At 53.5% G+C, this 18,670-nt stretch overlaps 1 protein-coding gene across 5 annotated transcripts in view; it reads left to right on the top strand.

The window, feature by feature from the left end:
* The window catches only part of SEMA5B (semaphorin 5B), a 117,896-nt gene extending 99,986 nt beyond the window's left edge, over positions 1-17,910 (top strand). For 3 of the 5 annotated variants that reach the window (XM_023260225.2, XM_006936108.5, XM_019839850.3), the window contains 16 exons: positions 49-262; positions 956-1,241; positions 3,550-3,685; positions 4,870-5,077; positions 5,175-5,382; positions 11,981-12,098; positions 12,240-12,421; positions 13,430-13,573; positions 13,777-13,924; positions 14,043-14,268; positions 14,465-14,683; positions 15,166-15,336; positions 15,440-15,589; positions 15,910-15,954; positions 16,395-16,600; positions 16,829-17,910. In XM_023260225.2, coding sequence (XP_023115993.1) covers positions 49-262; positions 956-1,241; positions 3,550-3,685; positions 4,870-5,077; positions 5,175-5,382; positions 11,981-12,098; positions 12,240-12,421; positions 13,430-13,573; positions 13,777-13,924; positions 14,043-14,268; positions 14,465-14,683; positions 15,166-15,336; positions 15,440-15,589; positions 15,910-15,954; positions 16,395-16,600; positions 16,829-16,987 — 2,820 coding nt within the window. In that variant the 3' untranslated portion in view covers positions 16,988-17,910. The remainder of the gene's footprint in view (positions 1-48; positions 263-955; positions 1,242-3,549; positions 3,686-4,869; positions 5,078-5,174; positions 5,383-11,980; positions 12,099-12,239; positions 12,422-13,429; positions 13,574-13,776; positions 13,925-14,042; positions 14,269-14,464; positions 14,684-15,165; positions 15,337-15,439; positions 15,590-15,909; positions 15,955-16,394; positions 16,601-16,828) is intronic. The other 2 variants (XM_045037027.1, XM_045037026.1) reach the window with 2 other exon arrangements.
* The last annotated feature ends 760 nt before the right edge of the window (positions 17,911-18,670 follow it).

Here is an 18,670-nt window from a genome sequence, read left to right as displayed (position 1 = left end):
GCCCCTGGGTGTCAGGGAAAAGTGCCCCTATCTGCCCATCGTCCCCAGGTGGGGAACCTCAGCCGGACCATAGAGAAGATCAATGGTGTGGCCCGCTGCCCCTACGACCCGCGCCACAACTCCACAGCTGTCATCTCCTCTCAGGGGGAGCTCTACGCGGCTACCGTCATCGACTTCTCAGGGCGGGACCCCGCCATCTACCGAAGCCTGGGCAGCGGGCCACCTCTTCGCACCGCCCAGTATAACTCCAAGTGGCTCAATGGTAAGGGGGCACAGCCCCGGGGGTGGGGGTTCTCCTGCCAGCCAGCCCACCTGACCCCTATCAATCCTCCTTCCTTCCCAGCCTCTGAAAGGGCTCACACTTGCTTCATCAAAAAGCCCAGAGGCAGGGAGATACTTGCCCAAGGACCATAGCACATCAGAGATGGACTCCGGATGAAACCACAGATGTCCTGAGTACCCAGAACAGATGAAGGGGAGGCTGTGAGGGCAGAGGAGGAGTTAGGAATTAATTAGGAGAAAGGGTTATGGGAAAGAATAGATTGGGAGAGGGTGGTATGGGTTTCAACCCCCTGGCGTTGAATTCCAGCTTCTCCCCTGACTGGCTGTGTGGCCTTGAGCAAGTACTTGACCTCCCTCTGCCACAATGTTCTCATCCATAACGGGGATAATCATAGCACTTAGCTCATAGGTTGCTAAGAGGATCCTATAAAGTACTTATAATATTGTCTGGTATGCAGTGAGTGCTTGGAAGCACGTGTTAACTATCATTATACCTGGACTTTGCACTGGAGGTAGGAACAGGGTTAGTTAGAGCGCCCAGGTCCCCAAGCTGGCCAGGGTGTCAGGATGCCCATCCGGGGAAACGGAAGTAGTAGGTACTCCAGACTCTGTCCCCTTCCTCCCTGCTGGCCCGACCCACTCCTCCTCTTCTGCCCCCCCCCCCCCCCCCCAGAGCCAAACTTTGTGGCAGCCTACGACATCGGGCTGTTCGCCTACTTCTTCCTGCGGGAGAACGCGGTGGAGCATGACTGCGGACGCACGGTGTATTCTCGTGTGGCCCGAGTATGCAAGAATGACGTGGGCGGCCGCTTCCTGCTGGAGGACACGTGGACCACGTTCATGAAGGCCCGGCTCAACTGCTCCCGCCCGGGCGAGGTCCCCTTCTACTACAACGAGCTGCAGAGTGCCTTCCACCTGCCTGAGCAGGACCTCATCTACGGGGTCTTCACCACCAACGTGTGAGTCCCTTGCCCTCTGCCGTCCCTTCCGGTCCTCGCAGCCTGGTGGGAGTGGGCAGATCCCTCTTTGAGCCTTTGTTTCTCCTTCTGTAAGATGGGGAGTGCGTGCCTTCTGCCCTGGGTAGTCTGAGTGTAACAGCACTCCATCCGGTCTTAAGGGTTAACTTGCTCCCAGATAACGCACTCCTTACTTGCTTGTGACTTGCTGCCTCTGGAGCGGTAAGCACTTACTCTAGATTGCCGTGAAGGGCAGGCCTAGACCAGATCTGAAGCAAGTAAATGGAGCTGGATTATGGCTCTGTGGAGGAAGAAATTGCTGGTGGTGAAAGGGAAATAGCCCTCCTAGGGGATGGAAGCCCGGCAAGCTCAGAGGGAAGTCTTTCTGGTCCCTTCCACCTCAGGACTCCGTGAACCTGCTAAACCTAACCAGCAGAGTCTTCTGCCAGTCCTGATGGCGCTGGGAAACACAGGCTGGGAATTAGAACCCCTTTTGTTTCCTGGGTATAAGGAGATCATGAGACCCTGCCCCCACCGCCTCCTTCTGTGTAAAGGCTGACCCAGTCAGGTGATTTTCTTATACAGAATGCTGAATGGGCAGCACAGACCAAGGAACACATCTGTAGTGCAGGATGCTGCTGGGGCTTCTTTGTGAGGACCTCTGAAACATATGTGCCCTAGACTGGTGTTTGCTTACCCTTGGCCCCAGGTAGCAGGGCTTGGGTGAGGGCCAGGCTGGCTATAGGAAGGACGGTCTGAGGGGATGCACAGGGATGGGAGGAAAGCTGGGAAACAGGAACAGAGAGGCTATCCAAGGCAAGGGACAGACATGCAGCATAGCCCATACAGCCATGAGCTGATAGCCAGGACTTAGTGACCAGCCTGGCAGTCAGCACCAGAAAGTGGGCAGCCATGAGCAAAGGGCAGGAGCTTCTGGAGAGGCATCGGGGGGAAATGATGACATTGGTATGGATTGTAAGGAGCTTATGTATTGTGTGCCTTTTCCATGCCAGGTGTGTGTCATGGTGGGGGGTGGGGGGTGGGGGGGAAGCAGGGATGCCATTAAGAAAAAGACCTGGTTCTGCCCTTAAGAAGCTTACATTCTAGAAATAGTGGTTATTAAACACCCAGTTTTAACTGTGATAAATGCTACAAAGGGCAAAGGCAGTGTGCTGAGAGCCTCTACCAGTGTGGAGGGGTGGTGATCAGGGAAGCCTTCCTGTAGGAAGGGACATCTACAGGATGAATGAGAGTTAACTAGGAAAGAGTTTGGGGGTGGGAAGAAAGAAATGTTTGAGGAACTTAGTGGAGACCAGCATGACAGGAGCCTGGAGGGTGAGGAAGAAGAGAACAGGAGAGGAGGCTGAGGGGCTGGGACAAGAAGAATCATGTCCCAAAGACCTTACAGACTGCTTAAGTGTTTTGATCTTTATTCTAAGAGCAAGGGGAAGTTATTGAAGGGCTTAAAGCTGACCAGAGACTAGCTTGGATGTGCATTTTGAAATGTTTGCTGTGGCTGCTGTGTGGAGAATGGATTCCAGGAGACTGAACAGGCTACAGGGAGGCCAGCCAAGAGGACAACACAGCATCCAGCAGGAGATGAGGGTGGCTGACCCCAGATGGGGGCGGGGGGGAAGTGGACACAGACTAAATGCAGAGAACAGAACTGCAAACATTTGGGGGAGTGGTGTAGCCTCTGTGACCTGTTCACATCAGACTCATAGAAATACCTAATTCTGGGACTGAAAGGGTCTTAAGAGGTCATCCGACTCAGGGTATTGTGGGATGCAGCATGAATCAGTGGTTTGATAACCAGCTTTAAAAATGAAATAAAATGAAGACAGCAGAATAGAATGGAATAGAAGTATCAGAGTACAATAATGTATTTAGTAAGGGCAAGTATTGTTTCATGAAGATTCTTCACAGATGTGTGTGCTCATGTGTGTGCTATTCTGAGTTGTAATATGAAATGTATCTCTTACAGTGGGCTGTGGCCGGAATGTTTGAAAAACACTAACTTTTTTGAGCCTCCCACTGGAGAAGGGAAAGGGATGAGGAAGTAGCACAGAATGACCCCCCCCCCAGTGCTTCTCATCAGGGGGCTTCCCCCCCCACCGAGTTTCCAGAGTGTGAGGGCCAAATCTCCTCCTCCTGTGACACCCCATGGTGTGGGAAGCACCAGGCTCACCCAGGTCCTCAGCCAGCCTCTGAGCCGGGCCATGGCGTGACATGACAGCTGGCGGGGGGGAGGGGGGTTACAGGCATCGAGCCCCACAGGGAGGGCAGCATCCCGCCATCTCTTGCCTTTCAGAAACAGCATTGCCGCTTCTGCTGTCTGCGCCTTCAACCTCAGTGCCATCTCCCAGGCTTTTAATGGCCCATTTCGCTCCCAGGAGAACCCCAGGGCTGCCTGGCTCCCCATCGCTAACCCCATCCCCAACTTCCAGGTACAACTTTTCCTCCCCGTTCCCTCTCCTCACAGACCACCTTTCCCTAGCCGAGCAGCCACCAGCTGGCTCTCAGCTGCTCAGCACGAACACCAACCCTGCCCCTGCGGGTCTGCACCCATCTGTGCCATCTGTGATAGTTCCCCAAGAGGGTGGTAACATCTAAGACTGTGGACTGAGAAGGGGAGAGTGGGTAGGATGCAGAGCAAGGGAGCATGCTCTGAGCCATCTCTAAATGTGATGTCTCACCCCCAGGGAGACTCAATGTAGGGGACCAGGAGAGCACTCACAAGCTGTCTGGCCAGAATTTGGGGATTTTAGCTGGAGTTTGCTTATACTCTCCCCAGCCTGGGTACTCATTCCTGGAGGGTCTGAGTGCCAGGAGTGGTCAGCGCCGAGCCGTTGGGTAATGAAAGCATACCTAGTGCTGTGGTGGAGAAGAGGAAAGAGCCATGAGGCAAAGGAACCTACAGGTGGTTGACTTTCAAATCCATCCACCTTCCTGCCCACGGGGCAGTATGGAGCAGGGGAAGACCTCACCATTTGCAGTGGGATTATCCTGACCCAGATCTAGCCCTCCGTCTGGGTGATCTTGACCTTGGCCAAGTCACCCAACCTCCTTGAGCCTCTTTACCCTTCTCTGGTACATAGGGATAATGCTCTCAACCTCAAAGATAAATGCAAGGGTTAATATGTACCTGACACAGTGCCTGGCCTGTAGAAGTGCTCAAGAAATGGTAGTTGCCTTCCAGCTTGGGTTTAGAAGGCATAAGAGCTTGGAGCTGGTAGGAACCCACGAGAGGAAAGGCAGGTTGTGGCCCAGCATGGGGGAGGAGCCCCTACAGCAACAGCATAAAATCACAGGACACTGTTTTTGGCACTCAAATGATTCATTTTTAGATAATCCCAGCTCCTATTTCATCTCCCCGTCCTCTTCACCATCCCCAGAACGTCCCTCCTCCCCATCTTCCCTGCCTCATGTTCTCTTAGTTCTCAAAAAAGAGGTATTGCTCCCTGGAAGGGGTTGCAGCCGCCCCCTCCCCGCCGCAGCGATGTTGGGGGTGGGGAGCCGGGATTGGAGAATCAGAACCTGCCACCCGGGTTACGATGAGGAAGGAGAGGGATAGGGGACTGCGGCAGCCGGTTGGCTGGGCACGTGTGACCCCACCCCCTCCCCGCTGCAGTGCGGCACCCTGCCAGAGGTGGGCCCCAACGAGAACCTGACAGAGCGAAGCCTGCAGGACGCACAGCGCCTTTTCCTGATGAGCGAAGCTGTGCAGCCGGTAACGCCCGAGCCCTGTGTCACCCAGGACAGCGTGCGCTTCTCACACCTCGTAGTAGACCTTGTGCAGGCCAAGGACACGCTCTACCACGTGCTCTACATCGGCACGGGTGAGCCTCCCCGTCCAGCCCGGCTCCCGGTGGGGAAGAGGTTGAGGGGCGGGGGCTGGGCTGGTCCTTCAAGGCCACCTGCATCTGGCCCCTGCAGAGTCGGGCACCATCCTCAAGGCACTGTCCACGACGAGCCGCAGCCTCCGCGGCTGCTACCTGGAGGAGCTGCACGTCCTGCCCCCCGGGCGCCGCGAGCCCCTGCGCAGCCTCCGCATCCTGCACAGCGCCCGCGCGCTCTTCGTGGGGCTGAGCGACGGCGTGCTGCGGGTCCCGCTGGAGAGGTGCGCCGCCTACCGCAGCCAGGGGTAAGCGGGGGCCGCCGGACGGCGGGTGGGCGGGCTCCGGGCCTCCCGAGGCTTATGCCCGCCAATCGCACCTCGGAGGTGGCGCCTAAGAGGCAGAGCTTTGGAACCACCTAGGGTGGCATCCTGACCCAGTCTCGTTATTTGCCTTTGGACAAGTCACTTAACCTCTCTGAACCTTGGTTTCCTTCTCATAAAATATCTGCAGGGATTTTGTAAAGGTTAATTGAGATAGTCTGCCTAAACCACTTATCACTGCCTGGGGGAGAAGTGTGTGCTTAGCAAATGGTGGTGGCTGCTGTTATCCCTGTTGTCAACCCCAAAGTTAAGGCCTCCCAGCCAGCTCTAGCTTAGCTGATTTATTCTCAGCCCCTTTAATTCAGAGAAAGGTCTTTATCTTTGAAACCACAGTACTCACTACCTAGATGTGGAGGGGGAGATGAGAGATGATACTTCTGAGTCAGCACCAGGTTTTTGCTTTTCTTCCTTCCTGACTTAGAGGAGGCAGAGAGGACTGGCTCGGGTGGGGTGGAGGTGAGGAACCATGTGGAGTTGTTTGTTGTGTTTGCTTCCCAACTGCTTCTGAGACCTTAGCTTCAAGTGGATTCACAAATTTGGCAATAACAGCACTGGCATTTAGGGGGGAAAACAAAAAGCCTATTCCAAAGCCAAATAGAAATGCATCTCAGATGCCTACCACGTGAAGCTCCCCTGAGCTGTGCCCCCTCATTTTTGAGATAATCAAAGGCTGCCTTGGCTGGCATAACCGCAGCCACATGGGCTCTTGTGGCCTTTGCAACACAGAAACCTCCTGGCTGTGCCCATCTGTCCTGAGAGTTTAGAGACAAATGGTATCCCTGCTGCCTAGGGTCGTTCTCCAGCTCCTGTGGGGTGTACTGGGAGCTGGGCAGAGGTCTGGAGGGCAGGGGAGGAGACTGGATGGTCATGGTGTGGCAGCCAGAGAGGAAGAAAGGGAGGGCAGTGGGCAGACACTCAGGCTCCCCTCAGTCTCAACACATGGCTCCGTCAGCAAAACACCAAACATTTACTAAGCCTTCCCACGCTCAGAGCACTTTGCAAAGCTGTCCGTGTGAGAGGGGAGAGGCAAGAACACGGCCTAGAACACTCTCATTTCCCTCAGAGCTGTAGATGTCTGGCTGGGGAGAGAACCTCACCCTGTGTTGGACGTGTGAGGCATACTAGGCAGGGCTTACGTGGCAGAATGGGACACACCTAGGATTCTCCCTCAGCTCCGTCATCTACTGGCTGTGTCATCTTGAGCAAGTTACTTTACCTGTTGAGCTTTCCTCTCGGGGGAAAATGGGGAAACTGTGATGGAGTAAATGATAGTTGGTTTTGGCAGAGATGTTGTAAGGATTGGGAATTACATCCATGAAGTGCCTAGCCCAACAAGTCGTAGCTAGTGTCCTTATTCCTTTCCCATCTCCACAAATGCATTTAGGGGCCCTGCAGCCTCCTGGGATCTCTGGAGTCTCAGCATCTCTGACATTGAGTACAGGTAATACTGCGTGGCATGAATGATAGGCTGTCTACTGGCGGTGTTTCTCCCATATCTTGTATTCTTCTTTAACTCGTGTGTTGTTATTAAACTTTTCACATATGCCTTGTTCTTTAAATGATTGTTGTTTTTTTTTAATTTATTTTTGAGAGAGAGGCAGAGTGTTACTGGGGGAGGGGCAGAGAGAGAGGGAGACACAGAATCTGAAACAGGCTCCAGACTCTGAGCTGTCAGCACAGATTCCAATTTGGGGCTTGAACCCCACGAGCCATGAGATCATGACCTGAGCCGAGGTCGGACGCTTAACCGACTGAGCCACCCAGGTGCCCCTCACATGTGCCTTGTTCTTTAAGAGGTTGTAAATCCTTGAAGGCAAACTCACTGTCCCAGTACCTTTTCTACTTCACCAGGGGACCGTGCCCAGCCCCAGGCACAAAATGGCCTTCCACACATGACTGATCCATCAGCAGATTGATTATTTGGCCTGAGAGAGGAGGTTGGTGCAGGAGAGGAGTGAGGAATAGTACTGAGGCCAGCTGAGAATGCCAAGGGAGGATTTGATCCCAATCTGTGGCTATAGGCACTGAAGTGGGGGAAGTGGAGTGACAGGCAGTGTGAATAGGTGTTTGACAGCCATCAAAGAGACAGTGGCGTGCAGCACTGTACAGGGTCAGATGGTCGGCCAGCATGAGGTAGTGCGGCTCCAGGCTGGATATCAAGTAATGGGGTCTGCAGTGGAACCAGAGGAAGGAAGACGCTGGGACATTTCACCACTCACATGGTGCTGCAGAGAGGGGACAGGGAGGGTGCAGAGCATGGCCAGGTGGAACAGCAAGGGAGAAAGAAGTCAGTTTGGAATCTGATACTTTCACCCTGTTTGAACTCCTGAATTTGGGATCTGAACCTTTGATGTGTACAGTGAGATCCTGCCATAAAACTAGAGGTGGATCTGAAAATGTGAGGTCTCATTATTGCAAAGTTAATAAAATGACCAGGGTGAGGCTGTGTAGCCACCAATCCATGCACTCCAGAGTCTGGAAGCCAACTATCACACTATATGAGAATCTGTGCTATTGTGGGGCAGATTGTCACACGGGTTTACTGTGTCCCAGGATAGACATTTCATGCCTTTTTCCTCATTCCTAACAGAACTGGCAGGAGGGTGAGGATGGATGCGCAGAGGCCTCTTCACGCTCCCTCCTGTGCCCGGAATCCAGGGGCTTGTCTCCAGCCCTCTCCTTTCACTCAGGCAAATCTCAGCCCCATAGGGCATGACCAGGATCCTGGCCTGGCCAGAGAGAGACCAGGGCTCACAAGAGGTGGAGCAGAGGGAATCAGCTGCTGACTGGCTCTAAAAAGCAGATGCTTTGTGCATGAACCACCCCCTTCCTCCTTCCAGCATGCCCTTCATGAGGCACTGGAGGAGACGTGGGGGTGCCTACCCCAGCTCACTCAGGAACGTGGATCAGAGTATCTCCTTCCCACCTCCCTCCCAGGCAGGAAATCTGGGTTTTCCTCCACTGCCATCTTAAATAATAGCCACTTGCTCTCAAGCTCCACCTTGGACAGCTCCCATTGTGAAACTATTGCTGCAGGGTTCTCGAATCCGCCTGCTTTCAACATCCACCATCCATCTCTGTCCTGCCTCCCAGCCCATGGAATGAACCTGTTCCCTTTTGTAATGGCTGCTTAAGACACTGCAGTAAAAAAGACATGGTAATATATTATCGGTCTAATGGCTGCTTCTATGGAAGGAACTCTCAATTGCTACCCATTCTTACAGTCAGACACACTTTAATTCTCTCCTTGGAGCTTTAATTTTCTTAAGAACATTCCCTGCTCTGTAAGCTTTGGAGTGGTCTTTGGCCCAAAGCAGCAAATGTGGACAAGGAGAGAGCTCAAGCATTGGCTCCAAGGGAGTCGTGCAAGCTTCCTCAGGCAGCCAGAGCCAGGGGCAGGGGCAGGGGCAGGGGCAGGCCAGGGCAGGTGTATCTGTGGAGAATCTAGTCTCCTCTCTGGGAGAACTGAGAGCAGGCTGAGAGGGCAAGGGAGCCTAAGCAGGGCAGGGGTGGGAGGTAGGGGGTTGGGGCCAGCATCCAATCTGTGTTTTTCTTCCATCCTTATTCTTTTCTTATTCTGTCATGGATTGGAAAGACAAGACATTTCATCTCTTAGCTTAAGAACCCTGACCAATGTAGCCTTAGAAAAGCAATGATCGACCATGCTATACTTTAGAATCACCTGGGGAGTGTTTAAAAGATTCCAGTGCCTGGGCCTCCTCTGATCCAGAAGGCCCAGATATAGGTGGGTTTTTTATTTTGTTTGCTGAAGCTTTTAAAAAAGATCGCCAGGAGATTCTAATTTGCAGTCAAAACTGGAAACAATTGTTCTAGAACTGGTTAGACCCTAGATGAAAGAAGTAGCAAGAGGCAAATTGCAATCTTCCAGTCTCTACTGCTTTTATCTTGTATAAACCGATTCAGATTTTCTGCTTTTATCCATATTCTCTACTGGCAGACATTTGTTTTTGATGAATAGAATCTTATTTATTATTATTATTAATCACTAGTCATAGCTTTTTTTCCATTTAATTTATATAGCTTACAAAGTGCCACATCAGCTGCTTCTAGAGTTTGATACTGCCTTCTGAGAGCTGAGGGAAATACCCTCAGGAGTGGGTTTTATTGAGTTCTGATTGGTTGAATTTGCTAGCAGCAAATTTGGTTCAAATGTCAGCCAGAGGAGCAGAATCTCAAAACCACATGCTGCTGGGACTACTTTGCATATGTACTGCATTTAGTCCCATGATGTCTAGTTTGATTCATTCTGCTGGTGAAACACCCCCAAATCAAACCTTTGGATCCCCAATGAAAATATGAACACACTTATATTGTACAATTTACACAAATTGTTCTTGAGTGAATAAAATGGAAACAGATTCTTGAGTAACAGATGAACGTTCTGGATTTCTGGGTGGGCCAGAGTGTGCTTACTGGGGTCCATCAAGGCCCTCGCCCATTGAAGCCCCAGGCATCACCTCCCTTACATGAGGCCAGGGGCTGCCTGAGCAAGGGGCATCATTGTCTTCTTCAACCTTCTCTGGCAACAAGGGGAAGCCTCAACCCTCTCTTCGTAAGGTCTCTCATATAAGCTCTTTTGTCCCTGGAACCTGACACAGTCTGTTGAACCACTGAAAATAAAGAACTCACCCGACAGGAGACTTTCCCTGAAGCTTCAAGTGAAAAGAGAGATTCTATCCTGAAAACACCGAAAAGAGCAACCCCTTGACTCTTTCATGTATTCCTTTAACCCTTGGCCCCTTTGGCCAATCAGAAATCACTCTGTAGTGTCACGTCATGGTGTGGACTCCCCCACCCTCCTTGCCGTCCAGAACCTCCTTTACCTGAAAGCTTTTCTGCTTCCTAACTTCCAATTTCTGCCCCCAGTCCCAGTGCTCTCTCTAGACCCGCTCTTGCAGGCCCACTGCAGTGGAGCAGCCAGGCCTAGGAAAAAGGGTGGAAGCTGGGGAAAGGAGGCAGAAAGGATCCAGGGTATCCCCTGGGGTCGGCAGTGGGCTCTCTGGGTATTGGAGGGAACTTCCTTCAGGTGCCAGAGTCTGATGCTCTCTTTGCTTAGCAATGAACAGCAAATCCTGATTCTATAATTTCCACACTCGGGGTGCCTGGGTGGCTCAGTCTGTTAAGCGTCTGACTCTTGATCTTGGCTCAGGTCATGATTTCACGGTTTTGTGGGTTGAGCCCTGCATCGGGCTCTGTGCTGACAGCACAGAGCCTGCTTGGGATCTCTGTCTGCCTCTCTCTCTGCCCCTCCCCGACTTGTGCTCTCTCTGTTTCTCTCAAAATAAATAAATAACCTTAAAATGTTTTCCATACTCTTTTTTTTCCTCCTTGAAGGCTTACTAGTAGACATTTGATTATTTTTACATATTTGTTTGTTGTTTGTTTGTTTTTAGTTATCTCTACGCCCAACACGGGGGCTCAAACTCATCACCCTGAGATCAAGTGTTGCTTTTCTGACTGAGCCAGCCAGGCACCCTGAGATTTAATTTGTTGTTGTTGTTGTTGTTGTTGTTGTTAAAAAAAAAAAAACTGTAAAGGATACAATGAGTAAGTCTGAAAGAGAAAGGGAAGAGAGGAGGCCTAGAATATGAGAAGTAGAGGCACTTGGTGCATTCATTGGTGTGTGATCAATTACCTTTTGTGGGTCATTGCAGATAGGCCAACCCTGAGGGACCAGGAAGGGGGACCTGGGATGTGTGACCCCTCTCCCGGCAGCCTGAGCTCATTCTCATGATGCTAACACACTGGACTCTGGTTCCTGCCCCTGAGCAGCACAAGCATGTGGATGCTAGCTTCAGCTCTGCCGTGTGCAATTTACGTGATCTGGGGGAAACTCCTCTTCCTTCTCTCTGTTTCTTCCTTTGTACAACAAAAAAAGGTTGTACTGTGGATCCCGGTAACTCTCAACTTGGCTCCCATTAGAATCACCTGGGAACTTTTAAAAACCTCCCTATCCCCAGAGGTTTTTGTTGGGGTGGGGAGGGTATCAATATTTTTTGAAAGCTTCTTTAGTGATTCTAATGTGCAGCCAGGGTTGAGAACCACTGGGCCAGACCATCTCTAAGATGCTTTCCATCATTAATGTTTTAGGACTCTATTATAGTGTGTGACAGACACTACTTTGGATTTCTGTTTACCGCATCTTCTCCAGTGGACCTAGATGAAGAGAATGGGGCACCCAGGCTTGGGGAAGGCGAGGTTAAGTGTGTGGGCTCTGGAAGGCATGGGTTTTAATCCTTGTCCAGCTCTTTGGGTTTCCTGCATATATCGTGGGGATAATAACAGTACCTTCCTCATTGGGTTGCTGTATTAAATTAATTCATGCTTGTAAAGTGTTTTAAAGGATTCCCGGCACGCAGTAAGTGTTCAATGAGCTTAGTTATTGCTGTGAAGGGCGACTGGATGGATAAGGGCACCCAGAGGAGAGTACCTAGGTGTGTTAATGGGATGCAGGTGAGACTGAGAGGCAGCTGGCTTGAGTCTCAGGACCTCTGTCTGGCAGGGCATGCCTGGGGGCACGGGACCCATACTGCGGCTGGGACGGGAAGCAGCAACGTTGCAGCACCCTTGAGGACAGCTCCAACATGAGCCTCTGGACGCAGAACATAACCACGTGTCCTGTGAGAACCCTTTCATGCTCCCCACCTGGGACCTCTCCCCCTGATTCAGGCTGTGACTGTCCATCAGAATCCCCATATCCCCTGGGACCTGGTGCCTTCCCTATCCCTGACTTGTGTGACCTGTTTGCTATGTATTTGCAGGTGCGGAATGTGACTCAGGATGGGGGCTTCGGCCAGTGGTCACCATGGCAACCATGTGAGCACTTAGATGGGGACAATTCGGGCTCTTGCCTTTGTCGGGCCCGAGCCTGTGACTCCCCCCGACCCCGCTGTGGGGGCCGAGACTGCCTGGGGCCAGCCATCCACATTGCCAACTGTTCCAGGTATATGAGGATACAGGACTTGGGTGGTGGCTGCCTGCCTTGGACTGGAGGAGGGTGGAATAGAGGAAATGGGGCATCTTCAGGCAGGTGTTCCCACAAAGAGACAGAAACCACTTCAGAGCTGTGCAGGGGACTGGAAAGGTAGCTAAAGCATGAGCCTTGGGGGAGTTTCGACTCTAGTGGGAGAGAAGTCTCTGCCTCGTGGGGGCTCTTGATACAAAGAGAAAGGCTGTACAGGCACAGGAGTCACAGACGACAGCCTCAGTAAGCCTTGCTGTTCCAAACACAAGGGACAGCAGGGGATGTTAGTAAAGTAGGCAGACCGGGTGCCAATCCGGAAATGCCACTCTAGGTGCAACCTTGGACTCTCTTAGAATAACTCAATTCTATATATGTTTATTGATTGGACTGTCAAAACAACCTCATGGGGGTAGGAATACAATCATTATCCTTACTTTAATGATAAGAGTATTATTGCAAGGCACAGAAATTTTCAGTAACTTGTCCAGGCTTATACAGCCAGTAAGCGGTACAGCCAGAACTTGAAAACTGGAATCAAAGTAGACAACAGTGAATAGTGTGGGAGGTTGGAGCGAAGCGCGTGTTGATGTAGAACAGGGGAGAGAGCATGGGTTTGAGTGCAAGGCTTGGACAACGAAGAAGGCTGAAACAAATGTTGCCTATTGTAAAGGCAACTGGGGCCTTCTCTAGAGAATGTGTCCTTTTGCTGTGTGAGTATCTCCATGCCCTATGCCCTATCTCTATGCCCTTAGCCCCGAGCACCTCCTGATATATGGAAGAAGGTTCTCAACACATGTTTGGGGAATGAAGGAACAAATGATCACATAAATAAGTCTGCCTGAGACGGCCTGGTTAGGAGCTGATATTTTCTGTGTCACTGTCTGACAACTTCCAGACAACATAAAACCCACCCGCCCAGAAACAGACTACATCTGGGTAGCCAGGACTCAGAGCGTCATCTGTCCCTGTCCCCTCTGACCCCACCAGGAATGGGGCGTGGACGCCGTGGTCCTCGTGGGCCCTGTGCAGCACGTCCTGTGGGATCGGATTCCAGGTCCGCCAGCGAAGTTGCAGCAACCCTGCTCCCCGCCACGGGGGCCGAATCTGCGTGGGCAAGAGCCGGGAGGAGCGGTGAGCGAGGGTGTGGCCAGACGTTCCTCAGACGCTAGCTAGCCCTGAGATCCCAGACCTCCCCGGCTTCCTAGAAAGTGGCCTGGATTCTCCGAGTGTTCCGGTGGATTCTTGACCTTCCCGGGCTTGCACTCCCAGTGACCTCTTGTTAGGGAAGGGGCTGCCTGCTCTCCCCCGCCCCCAACACACACCCTTCCCCTCAGGTTCTGTAACGAAAACACGCCTTGCCCGGTGCCCATTTTCTGGGCGTCGTGGGGTTCCTGGAGCAAGTGCAGCAGCAACTGTGGGGGCGGCGTGCAATCGCGGCGGCGGTCCTGTGAGAACGGCAACTCCTGCCCAGGCTGCGGCGTGGTGAGGGCCTGAAGAGGGGGCGCGGGCAGGAGGGCCTGCACCAAGGGGAGAGCGGGAGGGGGCGCAGGGCCGGCCTGGGGCTGTAGGTCACGAGACAGCACGTGCTCCCATCCCGAAGGAGTTCAAGACGTGCAACCCAGAGGGCTGCCCGGAAGTGCGGCGCAACACCCCTTGGACGCCTTGGCTGCCCGTGAACGTGACTCAGGGCGGGGCGCGGCAGGAGCAACGCTTCCGCTTCACGTGCCGCGCGCCCCTGCCCGACCCCCACGGCCTGCAGTTTGGCCGGAGGAGGACGGAGACCAGAACCTGCCCCGCGGATGGCTCGGGCGCCTGCGACACCGATGGTACAGCGCCGCGCGGCCCCTTCCCTCCCAGGCTCAGAGTGCTGGCGCGGGGCTGGGGGAGGCCGGGGTCGGGTGGAGCTCCGGGCGGTGAATCGCGGGGTTTGGAAGGAGCCAGAAGGACTGTGTGTGGGGAGGGAGTGGGGGCCGCTGGGTGTCCTGTCGCTGAGGCCAGTCTCCCCACCCGTGCCCCACCCAGCCCTGGTGGAGGATCTCCTGCGCAGCGGGGCCACTTCCCCGCACTCTGTGAGCGGGGGCTGGGCCGCGTGGGGCCCCTGGTCGTCCTGCTCCCGGGATTGCGAGCTGGGCTTCCGTGTCCGCAAGAGAACGTGCACGAACCCGGAGCCCCGCAACGGAGGCCTGCCATGCGTGGGCGACGCTGCCGAGTACCAGGACTGCAATCCCCAGGCTTGTCCAGGTGACCTTCCGCTTAGGAATCCCCATCTAGGAGACCCCCTAAGCTACAGCCCATGCCCAGAGGACCTTGTCTTCCTCCTTTTTTGTTGTTTTGTTTTGTTTTGTTTTGTTTTTGTTTTTGGCAGCTCTGTCCACTGGGCCCTAGAGCAAGTTTGTGCCCTGAACTTGGATACAGTGGCTTGTCCCACAGAGCAGGGCCTTTTCTCACCCTTCGTGTCACTCTCTTCTCTGTCCCTAATAGGTTAGCTAGCTAAGGAGCTTGATTTGAGGTGGAGTTGGTTTTTGATGTCTCCTTTGCAGCCTCATTTCCCCACTGCACCCCTGAGGGGATAGGGGCAATCCTTAACAGTAGGCTGTGGGGTGGTGCAAATGATGGGGCCAGGGTGGCCCAGGGCAGGGTGGCCTAGGGTGCCATAAGGTAGAAGACTGTCTTGGGCTGTGCCTTCACCTGCAGCCCCCATCACACACCCTGTCCACTTGCAGTGCGGGGTGCTTGGTCCTGCTGGACTTCATGGTCCCCATGCTCAGCGTCTTGTGGTGGAGGCCACTATCAACGAACACGTTCCTGCACCAGCCCCGCGCCCTCCCCGGGCGAGGACATCTGTCTTGGTCTGCACACAGAGGAGGCGCTGTGTGCTACACAGGCTTGCCCAGGTATTGAGAACATCCGGCCAGGGCTGGGGAGCACTATGGATCCCTCGGATCCCCACCAGGGGGTCCCAGAGCGGTTAACTTCATCCCAGCCCACAACCCACAGAAGGCTGGTCACCGTGGTCTGAGTGGAGTGCATGCACTGAGGACGGAGTCCAAAGCCGCAGCCGGCACTGTGAGGAGCTGGTCCCAGGGCCCAGCACCTGTGCTGGAAACAGCAGCCAGAGCCGCCCCTGCCCCTACAGCGAGATTCCTGGTAGGTCCTCAAGCCAGCACCTTCACACCCACCCTTCCTACCCCGTGTCCCCCACTTCCTTCTCCTTCTGAAGAATCTTGGTGGGTCCAGGATGAAACACCAGAGTGGGAGGGGCACACACTTTGAGCTTTTGCCCCTTCTCACCTAGAGAATGGGCTGACCCCCCATTCTCAGAGAGTGGGGACAGGGTGGAATGAAGGCCCCAGGCCCCGTCCCACAGCTCAGCGCTGACCCACAGGTCTTCGTAAAGATATACCTAGACCAAGAGGGACCCTTCTTTCCTCCCTGCCCCAACACCCTCTCTGTTTGTCTTCCTGCAGTGATCCTGCCTGCCTCCAGCATGGAGGAGGCCACCAGCTGTGGAGGTAAAAGGAACCTGCCCCACCTCGTGATGCTTTCTACCTCTCCTCCCCAAGGAGGAGACCAGCCCTACCCTGAAATCTGGAGTTTCTCAACTTCTTGCTCCAGAGAGACAAACCTTGTGGAGGTCCTGGCTGCTTTAGACCACGTGTGGGGGCGGGGGCTGGGAGGTTCCATCCATGCCGCCCCAACTAGCCGACGGTCACCAAGTCTGTATTCAAGAAGAGTCACCCAACTCCACACCCTGTGGTTGCCTCCTCTGACCTAAACCAGAGGTGTCCCGTAAGAGAGGCCCCTGGTGGCAGGCTGCCCCGCCTTCCTGTTTTCGTGGGCTCTGGCCTCAAAGCCCTTTCTTTAGATCTCAGAGTTTCCTGCTGGGAGGCAGTCAGGAGTCTTTTCTCTTCTCAGTGGCCCTTTCCTTACCACTTGCCTCTGCCTCTCCCAGGGTTCAGTCTTATCCACCTGGTAGCCACAGGTGTCTCCTGCTTCCTGGGCTCTGGGCTGCTGACCTTGGCGGTGTACCTGTCCTGCCAGCACTGCCAGCGCCAGTCCCAGGAATCCACACTCGTCCATCCTGCCACCCCCAACCACCTGCACTACAAGGGTGGGGGCACCCCCAAGAACGAGAAGTACACGCCCATGGAGTTCAAGGTGGGAGCCTAACTGTAGAAGCAGAGTGCAGGGTAAAGGGGGCAGTGGTTCTGGCCCTGAGCTGGGCATGACTGGGCTGGGCACTCGGGAGGGCACAGGGTATCGTGAGCTGCGTCAGCAGCCAGAATGTTTTTTCACTGGCTGGTCCCTGATCTCCTTGCCCTGGCCTGTCGCCTTTCCCCATCCCTCCCTCACCCCTTTCTTTCTGGTTCCTACCTTCTTCCACAGACCCTGAACAAGAATAACCTGATCCCTGATGACAGAGCCAATTTCTACCCACTGCAGCAGACCAATGTGTACACAACCACCTACTATCCCAGCCCGCTGAACAAACACAGCTTCCGGCCTGAGGCCTCACCTGGACAACGGTGCTTCCCCAACAGCTGATAACACTGTCCTGGGGACTTGGGCTCCTTGCCTTTTTAAGGCACAGAGCAGGTGGAAATGGGACGGTGGAGCCAGTTTGGTTTTCTCCTTCTGCACCAGGCCAAGAACTTGCTGCCTTGCCTGTGGGGGTCCCATCCGACTTCAAAGAGCTCTGGCTGGCGGTGACCATGGGGGAGAGGGCTGGCTTCAGGCTGGCACGTGGCTGCAGTTCCAGCACAGCCCAGGTCTCTCATGGCCTCCTTGCAATTCACTACCGTGCTGATATCCCTTGTCTGGGCTGTGGACCTACTGGGTGTGCGAGGAACTGGAGAGTGGAGATGGCCGAACAGCAGGCTCTTAGGTTTGGGTTGGAAATGACGCTCATGTGGCCATCACAGGCCAAGGCTGTCCCTCTCTGGCTGGCCTCAGGAAGGGCGTAGGCTACATCCTGATTATCTCTGAGAGGAACTAATCAAATGGCCCCAGAAGCTCTGGATTCTCCACCCAGGGCTGGGCCACTGTGGTGCTGCCCCAGTGTGACCTGGGGACCAAGGCTGGCCCAGGTTGTCCACCTTTGCCTAGCAGTCTGTACTTTCCCCAGGGACATCCCTCTGGTCAGAGGCAGTGAGGGCTGGGGACTGAAGATTGAACTTTGCTAAGAAGCCCTTTAATCTGGGCTGGCACAGGCCTCAGCTTTACCATCAGAATGCACAACAGGTGGCCCAAGAGAAAGGGAAGCAGGAGTCCAGCCTCCGTGCCACTATGGAGACTGTCTTCTAGCTGCTTAGTAGACCTGTTGGCTGAGACCTGCTTGGGAGTCTCTGCTGGCCCTTCATCTGTTCAGGAACACACACACACACACAAACACTCACAACATGCTACAGTAACAAAAAGGATGTTGGGCTGTGGCATTATTAAAGATGATATCCAGTCTCCAAATGTAATTCTGTCTTTGTGCATATGTGTGTGGGCTCCTCTTGGTGTGGGTTAGAGCAATCAGAGCAAGGCACTGGACTAATAGATGGTCTTCTCGGGGTGGAGAAAATGACCCACATAGAGCCTGACTTTCATAGAGGGGATCTTTCCACTTGTGAGTATATGTACATACTTTTTGGAAAATAAATTAGGGACAAGCAAAACCCTAAGTAGGGACACAAGGTACACCAAAGGCAACACAATAGGAGATTTTTCTGCCCATTCCCTTAGCAGCTCTTCTAGGCAACCGCTCCAGGGTGGAAATGCATGAGCCCAGCAGGAGAGTAGTAATGAGGGCTGTTTTATGAGGTATTTATAAGGCTTAGTTTAATAAAGCTGAAAATGACTGAGAAATGAATATGCCTCTGAAGTGGGAGAAGCCCAGTATAGTTTATGATGGATTAAGGAAAAACCTTGAAGCCTCAGTCCACCAAGCCAGAGAGGGAGAGAGAGATGAGTTGATGGACATGTCAAATTCAGAGAGCAATTTCCCAACTTAATTGACTGGGTCAGTTCTCCTTGGGCTCCCAAGGAGTTCTACTTGTAGGCCAGGCTGTAAACCCTGTGATCCTAGTGGTAAGGAGGAGGAAAAGAGCCTTCCTGGGCCCTGGGTCTTGGAATCCCTTGTGCTTACTGGGACAAATGAAGTAGCAGTGTCCTCAGACCTGGGTAGAGCCCAGAGAGAGAGCTCAGGGGACATAGTAGTCCTTCTGCTTTGGAATTTTCTTA

The sequence above is a fragment of the Felis catus genome, chromosome C2, assembly GCF_018350175.1.
Source record: "Felis catus isolate Fca126 chromosome C2, F.catus_Fca126_mat1.0, whole genome shotgun sequence".
NCBI classification, from domain to species: Eukaryota; Metazoa; Chordata; class Mammalia; order Carnivora; family Felidae; genus Felis; species Felis catus.
Note: the sequence above shows the minus strand (reverse complement) of the source record. Positions and strands in the feature narration are given on the sequence as shown.